Raw genomic sequence first — 22,208 nt, forward strand, 5'->3', positions numbered from 1 at the left:
ATAGCTCATTTAAAGCCACAGTAACTAGGCTGCTGACTCACTAATGAACAATAAAGGTCACTACTACAATATCATTCTAAGTATTTTCAGATTGTGCAGTGTGATAGACTTGAAGTGGCATGTTCATGAAAAAAACATCAAGATACTTTGCAGAGGGAAGTGAAGATGTAAAGAGATCTGTACTCTGCTTAGACACCAGACTGAGAAGCTGGATGTGATGTGGAACTTCTGTGTTCCAGACTCATCTGGCCTCAGCCAAAGCCTCTGGATGTCAATGGAAGCATTTCAATGAGCTTTGCATTAGGCTCTTGTATAGGAGAATGGTATCCGAAAGGGGAGGAGAGGGCAGGGAGAGAATGAGACATCTGTATCCTGGAATGGAGTCAGGAAGTTAAGGCCTGACAGCCTTAGACACCAAATAAATAACTTGACTACTAGATTTGGGTTGAAATGCCTCACTCCACATGGAAACATTCCTTTTCAATTGTGTCTTTCAGGCATTCAGAGAAAAGGCTGACCAAAAGGAGCTTAATTTATTTTTCATTTCTTCAGTGTTCGTGATCCAGAGAGGGGTACTTAAATGCAATTGCTAAGAAACAAGACATTCTACCAGATGAATAGCACACCTCTGTGATATGGATGCTACATCTTCGATTATTAATAGCATGGCAAATGGGGCAATGTAGCAGAGTGTGTCCTAAATTGCAGCATCGTGTCTTTCGACTGTTACTAGAACCAGATGCTTCAGAGGAAGCTGCAGTTAGTCGGCAATTAGTAGCTTCCATAGGCCTAAGAGCATAAAAGCGACTTCTCCTTTCCTGCCCAGAAGCTAACTCAAAACAAAGCAACTATTGGTCTAAGTCCAGGTTTGCAGAAAGATGCAGGTTTCAGAAACACAAAACACTTGATGGCATGACTGTGATTGCAGATGGTGATATAAAAAACTAAACCCTGCGATATTTAACCCGACAGACCTACTATTTGAATCCCATAGGAAAAAAAGCACAACATAGTAGAAAGCCTGTGGTGAGCTGAGAATGTCATCTTTTCCAAACCTCAATGTTAAATCTTTAATACTGAGTTGGGTTCCTCTCTAACAAAATATGTGTAATTCTGCTTCCAGTAAAATGGGATTTTCTTTAAAAGAACTTTGCAACATTTCAAAGGTCTCTTTTTTTAATGATCAAAAAGTAAAGAGGAGAAATTTCACATCATATCAAGCAGCTACAATATAAACCACTACTCAAAACATTCCAGTATCTAAGTCAGAAAAGCACAAAGCAGCACTACCATTCTAAGGATGTAAATTGGTCTCTGTATACTAAAGTCCCTTCAAAATCTTATAAAACTTGTGGTATAAACTAGTACAACTGAAAATGAAATGTCTAAGGAGGAAAAGACCAAGGTTAAGGTTTCTCTATTGATTTTTTTCTCCCCACTTTGGGGTTAAAGCGATTTCAGCTGGGACTCAGCATTACAGAGGTAATTATAATTTCCATTTATATTTTTAGACTGTGTACAAAGAAGGTTAATAATGGACAGCTGAACATTTTCCATTGTCCACTAAAACTGAAATGTTTCTGTTGAAATCTTGGTAAGACCAAGGACCACTGCAGTAATCTCTCAATAACAGAGCTTTCTTTAGATGTTTGGTGTTGAGAGAGAAGTGAGAGCTGTCAGCCCCTCACACAAAGAAATCAAACCAAAATGACATTAATGTTGTTATTCCTCTCAATAATACTAACAAGATTCCAAGTTAAGATCAGTAACAACTCTCTTCAAAGAAAAAGTCAGATTATTCAGTGAATAACCTTTCTTGATATTATTTACAGGGTATTTAACAAAAAGGCATTGCATTAAGGCAACATTAAGGAGGCATTACTTAAAACACAGAAAGTGCAGGGAGTGAAAAAGTGAATTCTCCAAGTAGCACTGACTGCCTGCTATTTTTCCCCCATGCTTTACAACGCATGTTTAAGTCCAGGTTTCCTGATAGCTAGGCAAATGTTTGCTACTGAAAAGCAAAATACAGTCAAGGTAAAGCAGGTGCTTCAGTGCACTGATGGATCTGGGCCTAAAAATTCAGGTTGTAAACCCCAAATCAAGTTCAACTAATTGAATTTGTCTCTCTCTTTTTTTTTTTTGTAAATTCCATTTTATTTCAAACCAACCTGCTCTGTGCTTTCTGCCTTAAAGCATGGTGCAGTCAGCACCACAGCACAGCCTGCATCATCGAGCTGCTTCCCCTTGCCATTCCAGAGGGAGCTGCAGCACACCATGTGGTTCTGAGATTCTTACAGAAAATGCTCAAAACCAGTACACATATATTCAAGCAGCCTAAATTCAGCCTAATTCCCCAGTCAGTGAGAAACCCAGATGCCTTCAGAGACCCCCACGAAGATAATTAGAGGACTACCAGAAGTCAGGTCAGCCAGTAAGAAACAGTACGTATAGCAAAGTCACGTAGGATTTCTATGCAAAGCTACTGGGATCTTTAAAGCTTCTAACTGGTTTTGAAAATCTTTAATATCTAAACATATAGTTGTATAGTGTGTTTGCTGTCCAAGGATCTTTGAAAGAATCATTGTTAGTATGCCCTTTTTTCTACTCATTTCATCCCAGCTACAGTTTCGGGTGGTTGTTTTTGGTTCAACAGCATATTGCTATTACCTCTTTGAGGAAGCAAAATAAAGGGAAAAACTGTGACCATACCATGTTTCTAAGAATACTTAATTTTTATACTGAAGACATCTCAGTTAACAAATATTCATATTCTTTAAAGCACAGCACCTCCAATCAAACCATAATTCATAACAAAAATGCTAAATGAGGGACCAAAAGCTGGTGACACATGGGTATGTACAACAGTATGATAACTCCTTGATCCAAGCAAAAAGCCATTCACATGGATTTTCAACTGTGAAATCCTGTTGAGATTGGTTTAGCTTGCCAGATTTTATCATGATCTACAATAGGCTGCTCTCAAAGTACTTCCCTTCACCTGGAAAACAAAGGCTATTTTTCTTCTTTAAATGCAGAAAAGTGCCAGCTACTCCATTTCCAAGGAACTCTGTTGGCTTGGGGTTTTACTTGATAACCGGGGCTGGGTTTTGTTCACACTTTTACTACCCTTTCTCTCTGCCCTTGGCTGGAACAGCTGCCAATTTCCAAGGTGCTGTCTCAGACTATCTAAAGCACAGATCCAATCTCTTTGCTGAATTACATCTGGAGTGGAACAAAAATGGTAGATAATTCACTTTCTATTAAAGTTAACACTCTGCTCTTCTTGCTCCCCACATATGTCATACAGTGGATGTGTTTGCGTGTTCTGCTCTGTTTTTTCAGCTGTTGCAAGCGCATGAGCTGTCAATTACTCTGTGCGCAGAGAAAGGAGGGTGACTTGAGGAACAGCTTCCAGTTTATGTGACTCCTCACCTCATCACCGCTCAAAGATTTAAATGAATCTTGTTGGGCAAGAGGCCTGAAGCAGCCAGACTCCTTAGCTGCTCTTTCCCCTGCCATTTTCCCCCTCATTGAATGGTTAATCAGAGAAGAATAAGTCTTTAAAACTAATATTTATTCAAACAGCTGTAGGGTCCCATCTGCTCATGCAGAACAGAGCACAGAACTAGTGGAGGCCACACAAATACCAGACAGAAGCCAGCAGAAGGTATGAGTTCTGTCCATATCTCTACAGCCAGATTAAGTTACATTTGATGGACGAAGTTTTCGAGTACAGTAAAGGCATAACCATTACCATAAAGATGTGGTTATTAGCTTATGTATTAAGGTATTTAACATATTTCCAAAACAAGGATTGCTGGAAGTCTTGAGTAGTGGCTTGTGTACTATTTAACACCAACCATACGCCTACAAAGTTCTGTTGATGTGTTTCTTGCATATCCATGACATCTTTACCCATGGTAAAGATGCTCAATAGCTTATGCAGATTTTTCCAAATAAGCAACAATGAATGCGACAGTATCACTGTGTGTCTTGTGCTTTGTTTATGCCATACTTTAAAGAACTGTTCTAGTAGAAAATTTCATACAGGTACTAAGTGATAAAATTAGTGCTAATTTACATAACTATTAAATGCTAGAACAATGCAATCTTTTCCAAGCCTGGAGATGAGGGTAAAGATTCTTAAGAAAGCTGGAATTAATTTTCTTTAACAGGGTAGAGCAGGATTTTTAGCCCCGTGCTTGCTCCTATCAAAGTGACTAGTCCATAACTGGTTGTGATCTGAAGGTTTACAATTCTTCAGCAACCTGCAATTACATTCATTTCCTAAGTCCTACTTTTACTTCACTTATATCTGTGGTAAGATGGGATGAGATGGAGAAGAAAACAGAAAGCAGGCAAAGATACACTCCTCTTTCTAAGATCTCCAAAATATGGAGAGAGATTGCTAACATTGGTGGGCAGAGCTCCTGGGGAAAAAACAAATATCCTAGTTAGAGTTTATCACATTACTACCAGACTGACCCAGACAGCAAGAAATAAAGGACTATGCTCTGACATTTTCATCTGACAGTGATCACATTTCAGCCAAAATCTACTGCTGACTACAATTGGTATAGACATGTCCATGACTACAGCAGTTCTGGATCAGGCTCATACTAGCTTCTACAACATTTCTCACAGAATAAGGTGTCACTCAGCCTGGATCAATGTATCCAAAGCATGTTTTTTTAAAATGTCATAGTTGAAGAGCAAAATAAAAGTCTTGGGTGAATAACAGGGCAAAGATAGTTGGACAAAACCCTCTAGAATTTAGAATATTGATTTGTACTTCAGAGACGTCTGTTCAGAGAAATTAAATATGTCACCTACTTGTGAAATGGAAGCAGTTTGGCTGCCAATTGTATGAGTTGTATTGAAACAGCTGCTCTAGCAACTGTTCTTACTATTAAGTTCTTCAGTGATTCTCTTAATCCCAAATTAGATACCTCTTCCCTTTAATCACTAGTTTATATAAAAGCTCTGTCCCCACAAGGCAGAGTTTCACTGAGGATAACAAACAACTGCAGGTCTGCTTAAAGCACTGCCCTTGGGTTTCTCTATAGCTCATATCTCCCCGACCCTGCTTCTTATTTCTCGGTGGGTGGCACGCTGAGTGCTCACGACTCTGTCCCCTATTTGTTTGTAAAAGAACCCAGAACTATATTTGAGTTCTTAAGATTTCACAGCCTGTCATTACCTTGCAGCATGCAATTAAGACTGTCCCCATACAATTCACTTTCCTACTTTATCATCATGATCTCCTTTCCTCTTTCCTAAATATGTGCATAAGAATACATGTAACTGACTTACTTTAAATAGCTTGCTATCAGAAGCTTGAAACTTGACATTGTGATAGTGGAACTTGTTCTTTTTTTATCACCTCTCTGTTGTTTTTGGCTTTTTTTTTTTTTCTGATCTTGCTTTGGAAAGATTGGACAGAGACAAAGGAATTGGCTGGATTATGGAGAACTAACTGCAGTCTGCCTCTGACTGATAGGTGCCATCACAAAGCTGATGTTTGCTTACTGTTTAGCTGAACTGTTATAGAACATGCAGGAGTTTCATGCAAGTTCCTGTGAGAGCTGCAGGAAGCTTGCTTAAAAAAACCCTGATCCAATATCCTCCAAAATCATATGTATTTACACTTGATGCTGTTGGCTTCCTACATTTCTCCTTTGTTAGCTGTTTTTAAAGCATATTTGCTGACAACCATCTTTCAGCCATACCTTCAGACCTATTTATCAAGGAAAAGCCAAAGCCAAAAACTGCAGTGGAGTTGTCTTATTTTACAAGGCACTTTCTCACAGAAAGAAAAACTTATTTTCTCACCTGTGCAGCCCAGAGTCCAAAATTTTTGATCAGTTTTGATTTATAACCCAACATTTTTATTCCAAATATCCATACCTATAAAGCAGCCAGGCTGAGCTTCCCAGCCTCTTGGTCTCCTGAGCAATTTCAATATCCATCTCAACAATGCAATGGATGTATTTGCATTTTGTAGCACACATCTTATTCCCCAGGTTTCATTCAGCACATTACTCCGTTGATGCCTTCTATGGGATACATGCTTTTGTTTTTTAATTTGATCTTCTCCTTTTTAATTTGCATTCACTTATCTTTTTTCCACAGATCCTTCATCTCAACCTAACCATTTTGTACTGACACTTCTTTCTTTCATTAATATTTTGTTCCCTAACAGTTGTTTTGTTCTTTTACTCACTGGAGGCATAGCTAACACAGCTTTCTTTCCTGAGGCAATTTCCCCACAACTTCATTAAATTTTATAATATTAACGCAAGCCCTTTTGTTCAGAGGCAATATTTTCCTCATTCTCCTGTATTTTTAAGCTGAATTTGGTGCCCTTAGATTGAGTGAGAGGTCCTTATGCCTGGTTATACACAAAAATCCATATCAGATTAATGTGTTTTGTAAATGTGACACTTGAAAGTATTTTTATTTGCGCCGGCTAGTATCTCCTTGCAAAAAGGCTGGCTGTTTAGTTTCAAAATATTAATTGACTTTTAAACTATTCCATATTGCATTAACTTGCTTTTTCCTATGAGGAGTTGACTGACTTATTAGAGAAATTGACAAACCCCATCTCTGTCTGCCTCCTTCTACACTTCCAAAGTATTCTTCTGGGACATCTGGCTTTTAGTGTTTTTTTTCATGCTATGTCCCAGTTGTTGCAGACATTTTCTTTGCTCAATTTTCTTTAGTTATTCCCATGGAAATTAGAGAGGTGGCCTGCCAGCCGCAATCCATGATTTGATGTCATGAACCTTGACCTTTTTGACTTTCTAAAGTATACTTTTTCAGTATTAAGACTTAATTTGGCTTGGATAGAGGCATCCTGTTCATTTCAAGTGATATTTCTATTTTATTAGAAAGCTGGAGGTATGTTTTACAACCAAATCTCCTTCCTTTTGAATTCAACATAGAGATTTCTGTAACTGTTATCCTGTTTACAATTTTCTTTCCTCCTTTCAGAAAAGTCTTAGAGAAAGAAAGGAGAAAAAAGACCATTTTTGGAAACGTCTACAGTACACTGACCATTTCCTACCTGCTCTGCTTTTAATGCTGGAGATGCTGTAGATGACATACACAGGTTATTGATGAACTCTGCATGTTATTGGACAGATATGTTTTGACACCTTACACAAAAAAGCCTTCAGACTTCACATATGACACTGAGGTGATATGAGTATCACGGCACGCTGCAGCAGAGTAACTGCAACTGAGGTAAAACAAAACAAGTTGCAACAGAATACTTCCAGCTTTCTTCTGCATGTATGTATCACAAATCTGGTGTCTCACTAAGGATTTTCACTCTGTCCTTGTTGAAACACAACGACCTCCCTGACATCTCAGAGACACTGGACAGTTTCCATAGCAATCAGTTTTAATATCTTGCAGAGTTAAGTGAAGTTAGTTAAGCAAATCTTAATCTGTTTGATACTGGATTTACGCTAATCTTGTAATGAGCACACCAGCTTGATTCCCAAGCTTGTGCTCTAGCACGTAAGAATGATCTTTTTTTCTTTGCTTATAATTCATCTTGGCTTGTTCATTGCAACATAGCTTGGAGATCCTTGAGTAGGATCAGTATTTCCATTAAAACTGAATCCATATTCATCTGCTAGGACTTAAAACCCAACTAAAACCACACACATATTTCATCTATAATGAGCTCACCACATTGGAATATACAGACAGATCAGATTTTGCTGCATTTTCAATGAAAGTACAGCTGTCAAGACAAAAATAATATTTAAAAAATATCCCTGACTTACTGCTATTACTTCAGATTATTAAAACAGAAGAGAGTTAAAAATCAAGTATACCACAAAACATACTGTTTGAACATTGTTCATACATCACATGACTAGGATGATGAAATTAGGCGGGCCATTCGTTTCTGCACCCTACTTAGTTCTGATCTGACTTAAGACTCCAAATTATCAAGTCATCTTAGTTTTGTAGTTATGTCAGGGGAACATAGAAAAACCTTGTTTAAATTGAAAATTAAAAAATAGCACACACAATTGGTTCTCCAATTCTCCAATCTCTGATTTTAATCAATATGAGGAATGGAGGACATACAGACTTTTTTTTCAGCTCGCTAGAACTACAAAATATTTTCCCATAACCCTGCCCTTCACTGTTTTCCACTACTTTGGAAAGTAAATCTGGGCATTACTGAAAATACTGTGTATTATATTATATGCCAAAAGTTGACGGGTTTGCTTTGTATATTATATGTCCAGTAACTTGGTTTCACCGACAGACTGACTTTGTTGGTTCTGACAGGGTTGATAACTGATTTCACTGCCATTAAAGTATTCGCACTCCTCTCCCCGTGCTTCCTTTATGAAAATGTATCTGCAGATGCTCTTTTAATCAGGTGAATGAGGCTTCAATTTCATCAGTGCTACAAGGCAATAATGGCATTCCCTGCAATACCTGTAGTCCACATCAGCATTGCCCCCCTCTTTCTGCATGATTTGGGGTTAAAAAAAAGGAAAAAAAAGCAAGTTCAGAGGAGTCATGTAACGAAGTCAATTGAAGAGAGGAAGAGGGGAAAACTGGGATGCAAACTGCTACAAAGAAGTGGCTGGGCTCGGAGAAGATCCCTGGAAGATACATTGGCAGAACAGCAGCACTGCTATAAGTCAGAACATGGTCACTGTGACAGTAAGAACCACCGTGCCACTGTGGTTAGTTGGGTCTTTTCCAACCTGGTGATTCTGTGATTCTCAGTGCAGACGGATCAACAGCAAAAACCAAGCAGGACATCACACCCCTCAGTTGATGGCTATAATCATGACTGCATTACTGGCTCAACGCTGTGTAGCCCACTGTAGGATGTCAAGGAGTAAGGTAAATGAGGTATACAAAATGAGAAGTGGGACTGTTTTTTTGCAACATGGGATGGAATAAGTTAAATAATTTTGATTTAAAGCAAAAAAATTAATAGTGATTTAAATCAACATGCAGGGAATTTTGATTTAAATAATTGATTTTAAACCTTGCTTTTTCATCTGTGCTCCTTGGTTAGTCAATTCCCATAGGTCGAGAATGCTCTGACAAGCTGATTTGCAGCTAATTATAGTCTTCAACTAAAACTGTGATTTCTTTTTGTTAACCAGGAGAATACACTATATACATATTTAAGTAATGTCAGTATATTAATTTCAGATTCTGCTAGATGATGGTGAATGATGACTCCCATTTAACAGACCATTAACTTTCTCTTGTGATTCGTGTCAAGTCACTTTCTGATAACTTTTTTGGGATTCAATTAAATTCAATAAATCCTGCATTTTGAAATAAACTTATTTAGTAAAATAAAGGCAAGAACACTCAAGCGCAAGAAAAAGCTAATGAAACTTGCTAAGTAATCCGTTCCTTCTGTTTGAAGAACCTTATCTGTTCATGACACAGGTGTTACAGAAACTTTGCTTTTGCTTCAAAGAGCTGGACATGTTTTTGAATCAACTCTAGAGGCTACCTCATAATTTGATCGCATAGGGACTCCAGCCCCTTGCTGTTTTCATGCTCTACAGGGTGAGACCTACACACTCAATCTATTTAATTTATTGAAAGAGAGGTTAAAAGATAACGTAAATGATCACTGTATGGTAAAGCTGAAAGGGAAGCATTTTGCAGGCTTGGCTCTTAAAATCTAGCAGAAAAAGTATTTACCATAGGATCTAGAAAATGAAATTGGGCAATTTCAGACTTAGTTAAAAAAAACCACATTATCTTTTTAAACAGTAAAATAATTAACCTCTGGAGAATGTAATGAATTCTCAACAATGTGACATTTTAATTCTAGGTTAGATGCTTTGGTAGATTTATTTATAGAAGTAATGTGATGGACCTAAATTGAACTTTAGTTTGATGCAGAAATGTAGGTCTTGGAGGGCTCAGGCAAGGTATTTCTGGCTTCACTATCTAGAAATGGAGCTTTTACCTAATGCCATAAGAAGGGCAAATTGCATGGTCAATCTGAAGAGAAGCTCCCAGCATGGCAAGACTATGTGCTGCCACTGAACTGCAAGGCTAGTTCCTTAATACATCTGCAAGTTTCCCACCTTGAAGATGCATGCTACTTTTAAGACAGATGTTCCTGTGAGCCAGTTACCAGTTTGCTCAGCGGTCTCCTCCCAGCCACAGCAACACAGCTGAACTCATCCCCACAGCCTGAACTCATTTTCCCATGCTAGCAGTTATTGCCTAACACTCTTACTGCCTTTCCAGCCCCACCTCTCTTCTTGACAAAAAAAAGCATGTTTTTCAGTAATACGAGGATTCCAAAGAAAGTCTGGAGTATTAGCTTTCCTCCGGAATCAGCATTTTCTGACCAAGAAGATGGCTGAGCTTTCTGAACTGCACTCATCATGTCACCAGTGTCCCGTCTCAGTGCCTGACAGTCTGCTTTTGGTCACAGCCAGCTTTTCCATCAACACAGAAAAGAACGCGCCCTCGAACACAAGATTTCTCCAAACGAGACTGCCATCGGCAAGACTGTGATTTACATTAAGACAGACTTCCATAAAAGCAAGCTCAAAACCAGAACTATGAACAAACAGAGCAGCTTCAGCTGCATCTGTTCCATAGCTCCATCAGGAAAATATTCTGGATTACCCCAAGAAAACAGGCATTAAAAAGAGTTTAAAAAATGCAAATATTTTTCTGGCTCCCACACCCTTCCCAAAAGACAAGGCTAAGAGGTATAAGAATCAAGCCATTCTTCTCCTAAGCAGAAGGATTTAACGTTGCTTAATACTACTACTCAGCTCTACTTAGCCGTAGCCCCAGGGCAACATGTAAGTATTGAGTGCAAAGAACTGTATCTCTCTTGCAAAGCTTTCCATTCTGTCTTTCCCACTTTGCTGCTTTTCTGCAGACAGAGCAGCACAATGCAGTGCGAGATGCAGACCTGCCACTCTCCTGCCACAACCGCTTACCATCTAATTCAGATATTTGCCTCTGCAGACATTTCCACACCAAGTCTACAGACTGGCATTATTTTACCTAGAAATTGAACTACATAACTTAGCTGGCCACTGATTAAGCCAGTCACATACTAAGTCCTCCTCCAAAAGCTGCTGCCTCTTGTTTTCAGCTTTTAATTAAAAATGTAACCTCATACAGGAACGGATCCTCCCTCTACTGAAAGGCAAGCACACTTGCACATAAGCTGAATTCCTCAAATACAGTCCATACAGACTGATATCACCTGAATTTGGCCCATAGTACCTAGGCTTGAATTAGCAGTTTCAGAGAAAGACAAAGAAAAAAAAAACCAAAACAGAAGGGTAAAGCAGCAATGATGCTTCGAAACTCAGATTTTTACAACCCAGCAGCAGATAAGTTTGGATGCTGCTGGCAATCTGAATTCTTCATGCAGCATGCGTGACTTTGCATAGGAACAGTGTAGTGCCTTAGGGGCACCAGAGTCATAAAGCTATTTGGCAAGAGATCATTACTCCTTCTTGCCCAGTGGGGAGAAAAAACAAAGCACTCTTACTCAATTTGTCCATGCCCACACACGCTGGCATGACTCCTGCTGGCTTCTAGGTAAGCAGAACAGTTTCTTTGTGCAGGTCCCAGCTACTCTTGACATGGCACAGATCCCCTTCTCCCCCTCATCCAGTCAAACTGGCTGCAGTCCAAGAGCTTTCCTCTCTTTCCTTGTGTTGTGCCACACCAGAGCAGCAGGCAAAGGTCATATCCTCCTGGACTCAAAATAATATTGCAATACGAATCTGTTTCCCAGCATCTACCATGCTCATCTGAAACCTTTTTAAGTACCTCTTATTAAATTGGATTTAAATGGCTAAGCATGCAGACAATTATAAACCACGTCCATATCAAATGCAGCTCAGTGGTTTGACCAAGGAAAGGACAGGGACAAGACAAGGGCAGGAAATAATGAACTAATACTAGAATGCTGGGGAGAAGGCACTATGCTTTTTGAGGAAATACTACATCTTTATTTCTACCTTCCTATTTCTTTCTCTTATTTTTTTTTTAATAATGCTGCTCATTACAGTAGTATTCATGGATCCTCCACTGAGGATGGGTTGGCACATGGGTGGTTTTTACCTGGATTCCTCTATTTGCCTGGGCAGTCAGCCACGAGAACAAAAGAAATCACTCATTTCCATTAGTGGCTGGCAATGAGACTGCATCCCCTTCTTCTGGATTTAGACTTCACTGTAGCAATCGAGTAATTTGTGACTGCCAGGGCCTAATTACTGCAGTAACATGAATCTGCAAAACTTACAAAACTTAAGCATAAAAGACAGCAGCTGATTGTTGGACTGCGGGCACACCCAAGGCTCCGCTGTCTGACAGCTCTGCTCCTGCCAGCGTGGAAACGCTCTGGAGGCACGGCAATGGCACGGCCTGCATATGGCTATGAGAGCGCTCGGGTCAAGAAGGACACGCAACCCTGCTGAAGTGCAGGTCCTCACACTCTTCAGCATAATCTTCTTAAGCACTGAGAGAATTGACATTCTCCACACTGATCTCTAAAAGCTCATTGAATGTTTGGACGACTTTCTAAATGGCAAGTCCTAGCCAGCGAAATACTCAAACCAGTCAAAAGAGCTAGAGAGCCATGTTTCCAGCAAGTTAAATGGGAATTTTGGGAAGAACGTTGTGAGATTGTGCCCCTGTACTCAGCATTGGTGAGGCCGCACCTCGAATACTGAGTTCAGTCTTGGGCCACTCGCTACAGGAAGGACATTGAGGGGCTGCAGTGCATCTGGAGAAACGCAAGGAAGCTGGTGAAGGGACCGGAGAACATGCCTTATGAGGAGTGGCCAGGGAAACTGGGGTTGTTTAGCCTAGAAAAAAGAAGGCTGAGGGGAGACCTTACCCCTGTCTGCAACTACCTGAAAAGAGGCTGTAGCAAGGTGGGTGTTAGTCTCTTCTTCCAAGTAAAAAGTGATAGGAGGAGAGGGAATGGTCTCAAGCTGCACCAGGGGAGGTTTAGATTGTACATTAGGAAAAACTTCTTCACTGAAAGGGTTATCAGGCTGCCCAGGGAAGTGGTTGAGTCACCATCCCTGGAGGTATTTAAAAGATGTGTAGACAGGTGCTCAGGGATTTGGTTTAGTAGTGGACAGGTAGAGTTGGACTCAATGACCTCAAAGGTCTTTTCCAACCAAATGATTCTATGAAGCTATGATTCATAATCTGATACAGATAGACCTACTTTTTTAAAAAAACCAAACAAACCACAACACAAAACTACAAGGTGCAGAGGGGAACAGCACAAATGCCCGGGGGATAAGCCAAGGATGCAGAGGGTTTGCAAAGGAATGAGGTAGAAGGTATACACAGAACACTGCTGCATAAAGCAAGGGCACACCTGCATCTGCAGTGTTGTGCTCAGTTCTGGTCATCTTTGCTCAAAAGGAATACCAGTGAAATAAAAAGAAAAACAGGTGATGGAAAAATTCCATTTTATAAAGACTGAAAAAATAAGGTTGATTAACTTGATGGGAAAAGGAATAAAAGGAGACATGATATAGGAATGTGAAAATTGCTGCAGAGAGTTACACTGGGCACCAAATGCTAATTTATTCTTGTAATTCACAAGGAAGTACTCAACAAAATTGAAGTTTAAAACAGATAAAAAAGAGTGTGCATAATTAAAGTACACCTAACTAACCTGTAAAAATGACTGCTAAAAAGATGACAGGAGACATGAATGCTGGAGGACTATGAAAGAAAATGGATGTTTACCCAGGAGAGTAAGAATATCCACAGTCAGTCAGGAAATACATACAGGACACACTGCTGGAAAGCAGGATTCTGTTAGAAAAACCGGTTACTGCACAGGATGAATTTCCAAAACAATGGCTGACACAAATGTCACTTGAAGGCGGTAACTAAACTACAGACACATCCTTTGGTTTAGAAACCATGTACATTAAAAATTCCTACAAACATCCAACTATGTCTTATGAGACAGCTTTTATATATTTGTTTCCAAAAGTAAGATATTCTTTGTATTTTCATCTGGAATTGGATGCAGCGTTACATATTTATCAATCAGTCTCCCCAGTGACACCTTTGAATGTAAACAGCTCAGTGAAAAATGAAAGAGAAGCCGAAAGAAACTATTCACTGATTTCCTAAATGCCAGCACTAATTCACAATGAAGAATCTCCTCTTGCTTATAAACAGCTATTTTTGCTTTGCTTTTACAAACTGTCTTGCTCATAGGTCCAAGAAGTGGACTGGGCAACCCTTCTAAGGCCTTTCTCACCCCTCTAAATCTAAAGGGGAAATGTTTTATATTTTTGTTTTCCTCCCACTGCTTCACACTATCTCTTCCAGCATCCTCTCACTCCCCTTCCTGGTTTTCTAATCCTTACATTCTACTATTAGAACTCCCATAGAAATGGGACTGAAATCTCTGAAATGCTTCCTTTTTGTTATGCCCCGCTGCTTTCAGACTAGAATTACTCTTCATTGAGTTGATAAGGATTAAAAATTAAAAGAAGGCCTCAGAGAATTGACTCTCATTTCCACAGCATGCACTTAAAGCACAGAGATACTCTACTGGAATAGGACTGGTAGTCAGATGGTCTCTGCAGCAACACTGGGACTTCAGTAGCTGTGGTTCCTGTACTGGAGGCTTTCCACAGCAGTACTCTGTCAATGCCAGCTAGGATTATATCGCTATAAACTTTGTCATTTATGCCCTGCTATGACCTGTTATAACTCTTGCAGAACCAGCTTGCTCAATGTCATGTTCTCTACCAGTAGATCATGACTCTTACTGACATGTTCAATGAGAACACTTTTTTTTTTAAAATTCAAAAGTCCAAATTAATAGTACAGTTATAAAGATGGCACTAAAACAGTAACAAAAGGTGACAAGTCAAAACTGCAAAATAATCTCTCATTTTGGTGCCAGACATCAGTTGTGGGCTGGTTTCCCCACCCATCGGAGAGAGAGTGAATTCAGTGTTTGCATACGAGACTCGGTGCTGTACCTGGGTAAGGACGCGTACTGCCTTTCCATCCCCTCGAAGTGGAGATTGTATGAGCTCCCATTTGGACCTTTCCCAGGCACCTGTAGAGAGGAGAATAATTAGAGATGAAGATCAATTATGCAGGCCAGCTACTAACAATGCATCGCAAAATGATAAGCAGAAAACACATGATGCTGCAACATGCCAAAATCAACAAAAGAAAGGCAGAGGCTCAAAGAAGCTCCAAATCCCAGACATAATCTTGACACTGCTAATAAGAAAGCCTTCTGTATCGTAGAACCATTTAGAATAGGTACAATCTTCAGAGCCTTTTCCTCATCTGTGTGCTAGTCGGGATACTCTCCCTCCTCCCCTGGCTAGCCTTCCTCCTAGAATTCAGTAACATGAGAACGTATTCTAACTAAGTAAGCATACGCCTTCTGATTCCAATGGCATAACAACTTGAGTCAAAGGTAGCATCTTAGCACCAAGTTTGCTGTTTTTTCCCCACTTGTGTGTTTTGCTGAAGTATAAAATATGATATAAGAAGTCTTTGCTTTCGTTCTTAACACAAAGCCAGAAACTTTCCCTAATGCCACTGCAACGCTAAGTATCCAGCTGGGAGTTAAGTGCATTTATCGTGCTCTGGTGCCATTTCAGAAGTGAAGCATTAGTGCACTCAGTCAAAATGCCAACTCGCTACTTGGTTTGTGTTCAAGATGGCAACCGGAGCTGGCTGGAGAGCACAATTCTGTCAGGAAGGCTCCAACTGGGGTACAGAACGGTGAACTTCAATGCTTTTAGCACACAGGAGCTCTCCCAATTTCATTCACTCAATGCCTGCTGATGGCCCAAAGTGTTAAGAGCCTTGTTAAAATGGAGCTATTAGTCTTTTCCTCCATAAATGCAGGAGGCTCTGCCTGCCTTCAGTGTTTCCTATATTAGTATGGATTCTTATTCCGGTGCTGCTAGAATCAGCAGTTTTATAAAGCAATATACTAAGAGGCCATTTAAAATCCCCTTCCCCTTTTACAGATTAATAGCAGAAAGAAAGATTTAATGCCTTTTCAACCATTTTTAACAATTCATTAAAAATAAAAGAATAAATCACACCAAGCTTTCAGCAAATGCCCGATTATAAAAAGAAAAAACAAAAATTAGCATGTTTTTCACATTCTACAGGCTAGAGTACAGTTCTGTCAGTCCTGCAATTTATGCATACTACGTTATTTTCACTGAAGAGAAGTAAAAGCTTCTACAATGGGAAGGGTTGTGCACTCAGGTGTAGTAGGTCTTACCTAACTTTACACAGCATTTCTGTATACTGTATACCATCTCTTGTGGAACCATTGCATAAGCCAAATCCCATGCAAAGAGAGGCACCATCTCTCAGAGCTACTATACAAGCAAAGCAATTATTCTAGACAAATACTGCTAGGCACCTTGCTGCTCAGTGAACATCCAAGATACTCATAACTGAAAAAAATTATTTAGCACAGGCCTTTTTCTAACTCCCCTTTATGTGGCTCAAAGCAAAAAGGGGTCCTCACAGAATTGGCAGCCAAAAGAAATAATGATCTATGATTTGAAATGACCCAAGCTTTAACAGTGTCTGTCTTTGGACAAGTGAAAAATAACAATAATCGTCCTGCATTTCAAAAAGAGGACAGTAGGCTAAATGGATCACTCATTCTTTCATTTTGTCCACCAGAGAAAGTGACATGTAGAGAGAACTTATAAAGACAGAGTCACTTACGCCGAGAGTCACAGCCACTTGGGCTGTTCCTACATTGCTAATTTGATCGGGTTGATAATTTCCCTTAATTCACCAGGTACATTGGTGAGACAAGAGCCTCTGCTGTTTTATGAAGAAGAATGAGGTGAAAAGAAAAGAATGAATAATTTGGTTCGCTCAGCACAAAAGCCACATAGTGTATGGCCTACCTGCACGGCTGCAGATAGGCTATTAATTGTGTGCAGCAGCAAGATGTTTATGAGCTAAAGGATGCGCCTGGTAACTCGCTGCAGTTGCAGCCGCCTGCAAGTTTCCTGGTGATCACTCTCACGCCTAACATGAGTGTCAGCAGCCAGTCAACATGCAAAAACATGAACAGATTTGGAATTGTGCCAGCATCAACCAGTAATTCCAAAACTTACACCAGTCATCAGAAAGTAAAAAATATTTACATTGCGAGGCCTTTTTGCAGCCTGAAACACCCCTTTTCTGATGGTTTCCTACAGACCGAATAGAAAGCGATACCCCCCACCAGGTCTGTTTGTATATATGATTTGAGAGACAGTTGCCATAGAAACACCCTGGTGGTGGATACACAATTTTGCTAATTTGGATCCATCGAGCGGCTGAGCCCACACCCTATATAAAACCCCCAACACACTGGGAAAGCGTGCTCTGGCTCTGCATGGCTAATTAAAGACTCAGCCATTTCTTCTCCTTTCCCTTCTCCATCTGTCCATTTGACAGTAAAAACGTATCATCAGTTAGCCACCAGCAAAATGGTGCCTGGAATAAAATACTATCCCAATGAAAAGAGAAATTGAGAAAATGGAAACACCGCCTTCATGTAAGTTATTTTTGTTCCAGAGAGAGTCAAAGCAAAGGGTTCCTTGTTGTCTTTTACACCAAACTAAGATAAAAATTGTCATGAAAGGTACTAATTAACAAGATCAAATATCCCAGCTTCTCCTCCTTCCCTGAAACAGGATGGATGCAGCTGGCCCTCAGTACAGGTGCAGTGGTTTTAACTGCATAATTAACAATCACAAAACATTTAAGTGAGCAAATAGGAAACTTAATAAAAAGGATTAAAACCTGCAAGTCTTATCAAAGCCAAATGGACGCTGATCACAAGGTGTCTAGCAAGGCAATGGAGCGGATAGAAGGTGCATTAATTAGCTGAATGCGCATCAGAGGTGCCTGGAAGAGTTTTTGAGATCAACACCTCAATCAATAAAGAAAGAACACGGCAGCAGATGAAATACACATTTCACAAATGTATGGTAATGCACAACAGAATGATCCAAAACATGCTCCTGTATTTTTAGGGTTTAAATTAACGACATCAACTTAAGTAAGAGCCATCATTATGAAGTGATCATCTCTTAGTCTAGAGCGGCCTCAACTAACAAGCAAAACATGAATATGCAAAAATAACGGGGTAGAGATAAACACAGAAACAGCCATCATCCCATCAGTGCAATTAAAAGAGCAGCATGCTTAAACTGAGGAAAGGAAACTCTATCTTTATCAAAAAACAACAACAAACAATTCATGCAACTTAACTCTTGCAAAGTGTTGGTATGGCCAAATCCTTTGCAGAATGGAAAATGAATAAACTGGGTATGCATATGAATCAGAACAACTAGCACTGGGTTAGCAGAAGACAGTAAAGCCTTTAACAGGTTGAAGAGAGGTAGAGGCTCAAAGAGTCAGCCATTCTCTGAAAGGGAAAGCAGGCAGAAACCTCTGTACCAGCAGGTTATTCTCCTAATTGTCCCTTTGGGAATCCCAATGAATTCTCTAAATCACACAGCAGTGGCCACACTTGGAGACAGGGTACCAGGCAAACAGGCAAAACATCACGTCCATATAACACAGTGCCTCCATGGTCAGGACTGTGTGTGTGCCAGAAAAGCATTTTTTCTACATAGATAGTAACACTTCTGTTGTTCCAGTGTCTTTTTTCCTTTTTAAAAACCAATAATTTCCATTAGCAAACAAGGTTTCTGTGATAGAAATATGTCACTTCACAAAAACTCCTATGACACCCTTGCATCTTAAACAACCCCCTGTCAGTCCTGAGGGGCAGAACCAGGCTGCGAGAAGTGCAGACCGGACACCACTGTGGTCGCTGCACGCTGCTCTCCCCTCTCCAAGCCCTAAGCAGGGGACCATCATGAAGGGCCAAAAGGCAGAGAACAAAAAATGCAGGCTGGGGTTCTTTCCACTTCCCTGGACAAATAGAACCCACGTTTGCTTCAAGACAGAAAACTGCAGAAAGATTCATAATTTCATGTTTCACACACAGATCCAAAACAGACAGAAAAGCAAAGCAACTGTAATGAAAAAGAGAAAACAAAAGCTGTGCAGGTATCAGTGCAAGCTGTGTCCCTGGCAAATACAGTAACTGCAGGGCACTTTGAGGAGTCTTCCAATACATGGAAGTGATAAACTAGCAGCAAATATCTCTAACCGACCAATTCTCCCTAGGAAACCTTCCAAAGAAAAGAAAATTAAAAAGGTGATCTGAACATGCACGTGCGGATCAAGCAAAATATCTTAGAGCATTCAAATATTTGCAAATAAATCATCAGGCATAAGTAGAGTATACCTGTAGGTAGGTATATTGAAATAAGCCTAGGATTTGCCCACAGGAAAATTCTGAGGCTGCAAAGAAACAATTCTTTAAGAGCAGAGAAAGCATTTACTTCACCCTGAAGCTTGAGACTACCTTGAAAAGCGTGCAGAAAAGTGCAACAGTTTTTTTTTCCCCATGAGACACTGCATTTCATTCCTCCTCACCTGCCTTACACTACCTTCCTCCTGGAGCACTTGTTACAGGCTAAAAGACCAGCTGCTAGCAGGAAAACCTCCCTCACTGGATGAATGTGCTTGAGGTTGGACAGCCATTGCAGTATGAACAATAACAACCATAGCAATATTTTTTAGTTTAAGCTTCATGAAGCCAGAATCAACTTTTTCTTGTGCATTACGTGCAGCTCAAGGTGAGAGCTACCACACTGCACATGGGAACCAGCAGCAACTCCCTGCCTCTAGCAGTGAGGACGTATTCAACAGGGCAGTGTGTTTTTGCTTGGATGTTCTACCTCCTATCACAAGTCCTCACCTGAGCTATTGCTTATTCATTTTTCACTTATATGCTAAACATCCCTCCTTGCCCTTTTAGTATTTTCTTTTTAACCCTTTGTTCCCCCCCTTCTGAACAATAAGCCTCCTCCAAACATTTTAATTATCATTAAGATCAGAAAGAAAATGAGGACTGTGAGCAGCCCACTAGATAAGTAGCAATAGCATAACTTCATCAAGGCTGATGTGATTTTAGTTACAGATTTGTGAACCCAGTGCAAAAACACTGCTGACTCCATTTGAGTCATGCCTGACTTAAAATTATAGTAGATCAGGAAGAGCTTATGAAGATAGGAGTCCTGGGACTCCTAACTTTTTGACTTATCCACTGTGTAATCTCAGGAAAGTCACTTGAGCTTGTGCATGGTGGTTTTCTCACCATAAAACACGGCGTGCTACTACTGTAGTATTTTATACGACTGACATACACTAAAAGACAGACACCATCCCAGGAAGGCTGCAGAGTGAGGCAAATACCTTGAAAACGCCACCCAGTTCTGCTTTTTGCCTGGAGTGTGTGTATAAACATGGCACACAGTACTGCTGCATTGCTTAGTACATTTTTCAATAGTCTTGTGATCATCTGTTAAAGGACTTGATTCAGATGCTGGTTTGACCTCTGTTCTCAAAGCTCTTCTTTTGTCTGTGAGCGTTTCTAATCACATGGGTTGAGATTCAGCATGCCAAAAAGAGCTGTGGTATAACGGAATTTGCCCTTTAACCTTCAGGTCTCCCCTCTGCTGAGACACAGTTGGGTTTTGTTTTCAATTAAGTGAAAACTGAAGAAAAACTGAGAGAGGTAAAAGTGGATTTGCTCCCCATCCCAGTCTCAGTGTTTCAAACACAGGTGAAGCACCAAAATTTGCCCATTTAATTTTTCGCATTTCAACAGTCTGTCTGGTTCTAGGGACTGCAAGTGAAATTTCAGAGCATGATTTGACTCACTAACACTTCCTTTAGCTGTTAAAACAGAGGTGGGACATGTGAGGCAGTGAACTGGGTGTTCCATGTGAAATGGAGGAAGTTGATTGAAGGGGTTGTCTTAATTCCTTACTGCTCTGATATTCTAATTATCCCGCCCTCCAAGACCTTCACAGAAAACATGTTTTCCTCCATCCAGCTTTTTCATGTTTTGCATCAAAAGGTAAAAATTAAAAATTCTACCAGTGTCCACAATTCAAAAGAATTTTCCTGATGTTTTCCTTACATACACAAAGAGGGATGTATTTTGCTTTCCTGGTTTTGCAATGAAAGTTGAAACAGTGATTTTGCGTTATTATAACACTCATCATTTCTCCCTCTAATTTGGACGGTTTTTAATAAAGCTCCATTGATTCCACTGAAAGAAATCCCTCCTGGCAAAAGCAGAACACACACGCTGATTGCTAAATATGCAGCAATTATCATATTCAGCAGCGCACTTTAATATCTTATTTATAGATGTATCTATCTATAATTTGCTTTAATTAAGTTGCATTGATTTTAATGATAGAAGCAGTCCTCAAAGAAGAGTCTAATGTTATATGAGCCCATTGGTCCTGCTTTGCCATTGTTTGCATATAAGACAGCACACTTCAATACTTCTTTTTGATATTCTTAGTGGTGCTTTTCTTTGCAAAGTGGCTGCAATGGCAAATCAAGATGATGTCCCATGGAAAATCGCAAGTCTACCTCCACCACTGGAGAGAAAGTGCTTTCAGCTTTCCCGTTACAAACTTGCTTATAGGATAGTTTTCAAGAATAAAGAAGAAAGCAGTAACTCCCCAGCAGGTCCTGAGAAACTTTTGAGTTTCTCTTCCATTTTACAGACATCTTGGGAGTGTAATTGTTAGAGGTTCTCAAATCATTGTCTGATGGCTTCAAAGTTTGTTTTGGGTAGTCTGGCAAGTAATTTCAACTGCCTTATTTTCTTGTCAACAGAAAATACATCATAAATTATTTGAGAAGGTGAATCAACAGATGGCTATAGGTTGCTGTTCACAGCCCAGTCACCAAGTCACGATTTCATAGACTCCAACAGTTCTGTTTTCTGGGGTCAGTCAGAAGGAATATTGAGCCTTCTTTTTCTTAAGCACACACTCACTTCAAGCATTTTATATTAGTCTGGTTTTGAGATTCTTTCAAAAAACACTTGATGCTATTAGAACTCTAAGTTTGTCAAAAAACACCTTGAAGAGCTGAAAGAAGGTAGTGTTGCAATCCAAGTAGAGTCGCCTAGCCTTGGTTTTGCTGGGTGCTACCACATACCTTGGCCTCAATTCAGGAAAGCACGCTCAATACTGATGAGGGTTGTTTGTTTTAATTTCAATAGCATT

General features: G+C 39.9%; 1 protein-coding gene across 2 annotated transcripts in view; it reads right to left on the reverse strand.

The window, feature by feature from the left end:
- Window positions 1-22,208, reverse strand: part of PARD3B (par-3 family cell polarity regulator beta) — a 429,894-nt gene that overhangs the window by 16,037 nt on the left and 391,649 nt on the right. For both annotated transcript variants that reach the window (XM_069860945.1, XM_069860946.1), the window contains one exon: window positions 15,030-15,109. In XM_069860945.1, coding sequence (XP_069717046.1) covers window positions 15,030-15,109 — 80 coding nt within the window. The remainder of the gene's footprint in view (window positions 1-15,029; window positions 15,110-22,208) is intronic.

The sequence above is a fragment of the Phaenicophaeus curvirostris genome, chromosome 7 (genome assembly GCF_032191515.1).
Source record: "Phaenicophaeus curvirostris isolate KB17595 chromosome 7, BPBGC_Pcur_1.0, whole genome shotgun sequence".
NCBI classification, from domain to species: domain Eukaryota; kingdom Metazoa; phylum Chordata; class Aves; order Cuculiformes; family Cuculidae; genus Phaenicophaeus; species Phaenicophaeus curvirostris.